General features: G+C 32.3%; 1 protein-coding gene across 1 annotated transcript; it reads right to left on the bottom strand.

Moving 5' to 3' along the window:
- Positions 1-2,603: 2,603 nt before the first annotated feature.
- LOC118050984 (pre-mRNA-splicing factor SPF27 homolog) lies at positions 2,604-7,054 on the bottom strand. The gene is made up of 7 exons (XM_035061476.2): positions 6,741-7,054; positions 6,472-6,650; positions 5,669-5,752; positions 5,185-5,254; positions 4,959-5,092; positions 4,817-4,876; positions 2,604-2,868 (listed from the first exon to the last, which is right to left on the bottom strand). Exons 1-6 carry the CDS (start codon positions 6,987-6,989, stop codon positions 4,825-4,827), a joined length of 768 nt encoding a protein of 255 aa, XP_034917367.1. The 5' UTR covers positions 6,990-7,054; the 3' UTR covers positions 2,604-2,868; positions 4,817-4,824.
- Positions 7,055-8,095: the final 1,041 nt, after the last annotated feature.

Here is an 8,095-nt window from a genome sequence, read left to right as displayed (position 1 = left end):
AAATTTGCACTAGAAGACGAAGCATCGTTTTCCCAAAGCGAACAATTCATTGTCTAATCTATGATGAAGAAAAATGTTAGGTGATGGATATGCCATCCACCCATTTTTAATGAAAACAGAGACAGTCAAGCAAGCAAATGTGCCTTCCAGGTCAAAGGGCCTATAGTTTTTCAATAAGAATAAAATATTTAATTTTTTTATTTTTTATTATAAATTTTTTAGATAACTTTCTTAGCTTTATTACTATTATATTCATTAGTAAAAATTTGTTAAAATAATCAACTCATTATTTTGTGTTTTTTTATTAAATTTTCTTTATCATTATAGTAAGTTTTTATTTTAAAAAATAATGCTCCTTATAAAAAAATATTTTTATCAAAACAAAAGGAAAATACATACATTAATAAAAAAAAATGGAGTTTTTTTATTATTAAAATGATATAGTTTTATTCTTTAATTCAAGTCATTAGAAGTTTCAAAAAATATTTTTTAAAATTGTCATTAGTTTTTATCCAATAAACCATGTTACTTCTAAAAAAGGCATTTTACTACCAAAATTAAAACAATTACATGAATAAAAAGATATAATTTTCAATAAAAAAATATACTTTTCCTACAAATTTTTAAAACATTGAATTTTTAAGAATATTTATTTTAATTATTATATAATTGAATAAAACTAGATTTTGAAAAGTATTCCGCAAGAATGTGTAGGCACTATATTAGTTCGTTTCCCATTTGGAAAGTACTATTTTGAAAAATGATTTGTGAATTGGCCATTAAAATAGTGCCTGCAGGAGGTAGTATAAGATACATTAATACATAGTTATTATTAAAAGAAACTAAAACATTTAGGATTTTTACTTTAGACTCAAACACATATTTATTGTTGATGATAACATTGACATAATTTATTATCTTTTATCACTCAAGTTTTCCTTTCTCTTCAATTTATTCCCTCCAAATTGAGTTGATTTGTTGTTAGGCTTGATATTCTCCTTCTAATTTTTTTTGTAACTGAATCTCCAATAAAAAGCTTTTTTTCAACATGAATTAAATTAATTAAGGTTTGTTTTTCATTGGTTCATATTTTTTTTAAAGTTTATCTTAGCTCATATATCTTAAAAAAGTTTATTGAAAACCTCTTAACTCCAAGTATTGTCACTGGATCAATTATAATCTCTAGGCTCTAACAGATTTCTTAGTGTTGCTTGGATCGCATCATCTCCTCACTCCTCAAAAAATATTCATCATTGAATTACCACTTACATTAAATGAAGAAAGATTAAAAAAAAAAAAAAATTGAATGTAATAGTAACATTATACTCACCAAGTAAATTCACTTTCCAGGCATTGTTATTAATCATTTCTATGATCTGAAAAGGACTATCCCTTTAAGGCATCAATTTTGATATTCTTTGTTTGGGAAACCTTTCTTCCCTCGTATGCTCCCAAACCTAATCTCTTGGTTCAAACCTTACTAATTTGTGTCTTTTATTAGTTTTAAATACATATTGTTTCTTGTTCTCTATTTGTTATTGTATCTTTACATGTAAGTTTTTCACCACCTGTGCATTGAGTAATTTTGTTTTTACACCAATAAAATATAATTTTTAATTCAACCATTAAATCAAGATAAAATTTTATCAAAAGTTTTCAGAAATCTTACATGTAAATTGCATGTCAATCAAACATGACCAAGCCCTCAAAATAAGGTCTAGAAGCTACTATATGGAATTTATATTATTTTCCTAGTTGATTTGTGATTTTTTTTTATTTAACTTAGAGCCTTTCTATGATTTTTTTTTTAAAAAAAAACAGGGCCCTAACTCAAACTAAGTAGAAAGAAAATCAAGAAACAATAAAAACTAAAAATTAAAGGGATATAATATGTTAATAACATAAACTCTGATATCAATTAATGTGAACCTGTAATCATATAACAATATAATCCACACACAAGAAAGATAAATTTAGAAAAGCTAAAGAATTAAATTTGATAGAAGTAATACAAAGATTACCTGAACCAAAACATCAATAAAATAAAGAATTAAGATCCGCTCACTGGATACATACGCGCTAGTAGCATTGTGAACGAGGAACTAATCTTCGAAAATGAAGAACAACCCAGGCATAAATCTATAGACAAAGTGATGGTCCATTTGGAAGCCAAGTTGGTAATCGTTCACTTAATTCTTTAATATTTTCCCTATCGATTCAATTTGATTAATATCAACTAGGACACTGGATACAAATACAATTGGGATTCCTAGGGAAAAAAAGCGGGGGATTTGAAGGTAATTGCAAGACTAAAAGGCAGCAGATTTGCTTTCTAATTGGCCAGGAATATTGTTTCTTTCGCTAACAAATTTAATATTGATATATTGATGTCAAAAACAAAAAAACATTACTTCATTGCAACACAATCGTTGCAAAATACGCTGAAGAGTCCTAATGAATTCTCGTTTCCTGTTGCCAAATGCCAATGACCGAGGGGGAAGTACGACTCTGCATTCATTCTTCGGCATATTTTCTAACATTTAATTATCTCTGAATAACTATTAGTTTCTCACTTGGCATGACACAACACTATGCAATACAAGTTCTTTGCAATGCAGATTTTCTTTCAAAGTTCACAAAGAGGGGGTTTGATTAGATTGTTTAATTCGAATTACATAAGAAGAATCCAGGTAGAAATGAGGCCAAGTACATTAGAATTTCTTACTCCTGAAGAGACATCAATCTTTGCCAAAAGGGGAGCACATCTAGAACCTATATATCCTTCACGCACAGACCACCACATATGCAGCAGTTTAGATCTGTGCTTTTACTGATGTGGTTGGACTCTTCCCAATCTGCTTATGGACCCTGGATCACAACCAAATAACAAATAAACCTAGTAAAAAATTCCTGTTGAACAGCAATATCAGCAATGACAAAAATATGAGTATTTTCTTAATCCAGGCAATGAAAGAACTTAAATCTAAACTTTATGTATCAAAGTACACTCATGCGTTGTAATTTTGGAAAAGAATGGCGAGTGAGAAGGTGATGGGCGGGACTGGAACATAAGACAGCAAATCTTCAACCCATATTTTTGCCAGGTATCATGATGGACATGAGTGTTCAATGCAAGGATATACCCAAATGTAGAACAAGATAAAACCTACAAACAGGGTTTTGGTGCCAGCTTTTGCTGTTTTTCAGTAAAGCATGTTTGAGAGTTGAGGCAACAGGCTTTGGAAGCCACAATTCAGTATTATTTGCTAGAAATCACTACACAGTATAACATTTAAGATGGTAAACTGGATCATGTACATCATGATAATGCTAGTGGAACAAATTCCCAATTGAGTCACTCTACGTCTAGGCTAAAGTTCCTTTCCATCAATCACACGTCCCCTCCACACAGACACAACAAAGCACCCTCACCTCAAGTTTTTTCACTCGTATCTATGTATCTTTGTGGTGGAGTTGGGGAGACACTAAACTGGATTGAGCAGATTATTAATAAGGAAAGTAGTTAAACAAACTTCCCATATGAACCCATTCTGGAGTCTAGGATAAGGTTCATTTCCATGCACTCACCCACTTACACACGGCACACCCTCGCATCAATTTTTTGACACATTTATCTGGTGTTGGCTCAGTTTGTTCTGGGAGTGGCATAAACTAATAAAACAATCAATCGAGAGCAGGCCAATCCCCACAGAGAAAGTTCAGAATCTGTCTAATCCTTGTTTGATCCCATCTCATCATTGACATGGAGGTTTAGTATCTCAACTAAGAATTAATATTAAACGATTTTATTTTTTTTGGAGCTCAGCCCATAAAAGTTACCTAACAAGCTGACCTGATTCACATTTATTGACCTAAGAAACCATATCTAAAAGTCTATGCCTATCATCCATGCAACATGCACACATTTAGTCATGCACACCTATAGGTTAATTTTATTAGTGTTTCTATACATTCAAGTTACATACACCACATTCAATCGCAGTAATATAATCTCAAATGGTTCAAATTCTAAGTTTCCACTGTCAAAAGCAATATAAACACTATTCTATCACCAAAGAGACAGCACCACCACCAAAATAATTTTCACAGCTAAACTTACTCTATTTGAACATATTCATAAGAAATCCATTAGGTTCCCATTCCGCAAGTTCAGACCTCAAGCCAACCCCCAAACCATCCAGAAAACTTCCCATCTACCATGTGATCCACATAGCATTCTAGATACCTCACGAGTGAGTGACAGACTGACCCTTTTTTTTGGATAAGTGTAAATTGTATAAAAGGGAAAAACTGTACAAAATACAAGGGGCATACCCCAAGAAGTTCATAGTTCTGTTAACCAGATCAAAAGACCTTAAGGTAACAAATAACAAAGCAAAAGCTAAGGAAGAAGCTCAAACATTAGAAAAACAAAAGGCTAAAAAACAGCAGGAAAACATTTCATTGCACAACCCGTGGCATCAATTTCAAGAATACATATCAAGACATCTGAAATATCTTTAGAAACTTTCACACTTTTAATTACTCTTTGTCAAGATTAAGCACTAAACAAATCCAATCTGACTAACAAATGATTGCCTTCAATCTTTGTGATCATCTGTCACAATTGAGAGCCAGAATTTAATTGAATCCCTTTGATCTGACATTTATAAATAGTTTTCTTATCCTGGCATATTTTACACTGATGCATAGGTGGGTCTCTTCAGAGGGAAATCAAGGCACATAATCTTTCCTAAATACTCTAAACACATTATATGAATCACAGTCAAATGCCAGATAAAAACAGAATCAGTACCTTATTGATTATGAATGCAACAGGGAACCATTTTCTATCTTAGCTTCCACATTCCAGCCTCTGAAGAAGTTGAAAGTAATTAGCTTATAAACTTGTGAACTGCTTGTAAGAGAAAATCAACCAAGTGGAGAAGGTATATCACCTCTCTGAAGATTCTCTCTTAAGTTCCTCTATCTGATTTTCAATTTTAATACATGCCTCTTGGATTTCTATATTTTTCTGACAAAGCTCCTTCCATTGTGCAGATAAAGCATTCAGCTCATATGCAGTATTTTGCTGAGCATTAAAAAAAACGGAAATATTTAGCAGGTAATAGTCAGGATAGTATTATAGCAGAGCATAACATGAGAGCTTGAAATCAAAATCACCTGATGATATTTCCTTTCACGGTTCACAGCTTCAATCTTTTCATTTTGTTCCCGTGCTAATTTTTGTGTTCTGAAATATTCAGAAAATTTTGAAACTATGAAATACAAAACAGTACAAAAGTAAAACTTGCTTTGTTGATAAAAATGGAAAAACGTCCTAAAGCATATCTATGTTGTTGCAGGAGCAAGTACAGCAAGAAATTACAACAATTTTTTTCCCAACTCATAACACTGTTGGTCATCTAATTTTTAAAAATTTCTAAATTGTTTGCAAGGTGTCCACCTCAACCACTTCCACAGCTAAAGTACAAAATAAAACTTTTTTTTTGTGGCAAGTTAGCTTTGTGCAAATAAAACTTTTGATGTACCATTACAAACTGCAAACTACAGCCAAGAGATGATTTCAGGAGTATGAGTTGATAGATTTAAGAACAAACAATCAGAATAACAGATGCCCCCAAAAAAGTGTAACCTTAAGACGGACCTGGTTAGCATTGTTTCCAACTGTCGGTTGTGCTGTATCCAAACCTCAGGACCATATTTTGACATGAGTTCCAAGTTTTCCAGCCTGAAAAATCACAATCACAGTGCCATCAATACTTCACACAAGGTCATTAAAAAAGTTCATATGCAGAAACTAATTGATAGATAGAAATATCACTAGAAGTTGCAGCATTAATAGGATTTTATCAGGGATAATAAACAAGATTAAGAAAGAAAATTTACAATGCAGCTCTTCAGCCATTAGCAATTTCCTGCCCAAATGGAAGCAACATTGATAAAGAATTAACAATGACTACTACCCATAGTAATAATCATGACACCTATTACAGGTTTTTTTTTTTTTTTGAAAGCAGAGGGGTATGTGCATGGCCTTAGGCAACCGTAACTAATCCAAACACTGCTCGGGGCTGGCCACACCAATTTGAGGCTCAGTCTTATTCCAAGGGCCTCCCATGTCCTGATACTATCAAGGGCAGAAACCTTCCGAGCTATCCAAGGACATGAGTTGAACTCACGAACTGGGTAAATCAAGACATTCCATATCACCATCAGAGCCCCTCCCCATGACAGTGGTATGATGTCTACTACTCGGAGAATACATTTCATTTAATAAGTTGTTTAACCTTTGCAAAACAACTAAACACAATCAAAACACTAAAAGTAATCTCAACCACATCTCTCAAAAATAACTTCCACTCTCAAACACAATAAACTTATCACCAACAATTATTTCCATAGCAAACAAATAACGGATGAACACTGAACAGTAATACAACAATTAACCTGATTACTTGATGCTGCAGCAAGCGTTGGGCACGCTGAAGAGCCTGTTTCCAAGCAGTCTCGTCATTCATTTTGTTCGCAGCTGGCAAGTCCAAATGAGAGTACCTCGAAAAATCGAGCGTAACCGGCGGCCTCCCCGCTCTCACTCTCTCGTACTCTTTAGCAAGCATCGGATAATTCTATTTATTCCCAAAGAAAAAAAAAAACAAAACTCCTCAAAATCAATTCTCACTTTCAATAAATTAAATAATAATACAAAAACCCCTAACCTCGAAAGTGAATTTGGGGACGGGTGGCAATTCTTTTAAGAAATCTGAGGGTTTTTTGGAGCTTCGACGCATCTCTTCCTCGACAAGACGATCGACTTCAGCTTTGACAGAAGGGTTTCCGTAATCGTCGTCGATGTAAGGCAGTGCATCAATTATTTCAGCATTGGAAGAAGTGGACCAGGGACGTGAGGCCTCTGGTGCTGCTTCTAGCATCAACATGTCACCGTTCGCGCTGTTGCTGGTCGCCATTCTCTCCTTTTCGAATTCAAGCTCAAATAACCTAAGTTGAGCTTGATCAGTGCAAGTGCTGGCTACAAGAGGGTTTTTCTTAGTTTCTATGGGTTACATTTTGGTCCTTAGAAATATCATAAAAGCAATTGTATACACATTTGATAATTACTCGATACCTGGACTAGGAAGTGCAATTATAAAAATACAAAGTTAGACATCTGTTTTCATGATAAGAGTTTAAACTAAAAGGTTTACTCCCTTATAATTTTAAGTTCGATTCTTGTGATTATTAATATGATAGTCACTAAAAGCTTACACGGTCATTAATTTCAAAGCTCATAGGATTAAAAAAAAATACATGCAAATCAATCTAACACCTTAGTTAATAATAATAATAACAACAAAAACAACATAGTTGGATTATCACCTCACCTCTATGTATTTCATTTATGCCAAAATACATATTAATTCCTAAATTCAGGCTAAATCTTAATTATTTCCTAAAAGATATAAAAGAACTAGATTTTCATATGTATTCAAAGCACCTAATTTTATTTTTTTTTTCAATTAAATTCTTTTACAACCTAATTAGAAACCTATAATAAAACCACAAAAAAAATATAAAAAAAGTTATTAATTAATATGATTCAAATAATAAAAATAATCAAATTTGATATCTAAAAGTTTTATTCAACCAGAGAAGTTTGATAATAGTGAGTTTTGGTTTTTTGTTTTACTTGGAAAAAAATAAATTAAGCTTGAAAAAGATTATTTTATTTCAGTTTGATTTTATATTTTTAGAATAATTTTATAGATATTTTGAGCTCATATATTTGTTTTATTGATGTTTATAGACTGTTTATTATTTGTTTTTATATTAAAATAGGTTAAAAATAAAAGTTTAAACCTAAAATACTTTAACCTGATTTTTCAAGAACGGCGGAATATAGGTGACAATTCTGTAATTTTTTTTCAGAAAAAAAAGAAAAAATAAAAGGGTTCCACACCTTAGAAAGAAAAATAAATAAAAATGCATTGAACTAGCCTGCAAGCTAAATCTGGCATTCTTTTGTTTGGTCCAAGCTTTCGGCGTGATCCTTTTCTTTTTCTTTTTTCTTTTCTGC

This window comes from Populus alba, chromosome 15 (assembly GCF_005239225.2).
Source record: "Populus alba chromosome 15, ASM523922v2, whole genome shotgun sequence".
Classification (NCBI taxonomy): Eukaryota; Viridiplantae; Streptophyta; class Magnoliopsida; order Malpighiales; family Salicaceae; genus Populus; species Populus alba.
The sequence above is the reverse complement of the archived record's forward strand: the minus strand, read 5'-3'. Positions and strand labels throughout refer to the sequence as shown.

What these genes read in the sequence shown, in the direction of transcription:
- LOC118050984 (XM_035061476.2), bottom strand. Translation starts at nt 6,989, where the DNA reads ATGGCGACCAGCAACAGCGCGAACGGTGACATGTTGATGCTAGAAGCA. An exon ending in TCCCCAAATTCACTTTCGAG is followed by an intron (nt 6,651 to 6,740) that starts GTTAGGGGTTTT and finishes GGGAATAAATAG; the next exon opens with AATTATCCGATGCTTGCTAA. An exon ending in CTGCAGCATCAAGTAATCAG is followed by an intron (nt 5,753 to 6,471) that starts GTTAATTGTTGT and finishes GTGATTTTTCAG; the next exon opens with GCTGGAAAACTTGGAACTCA.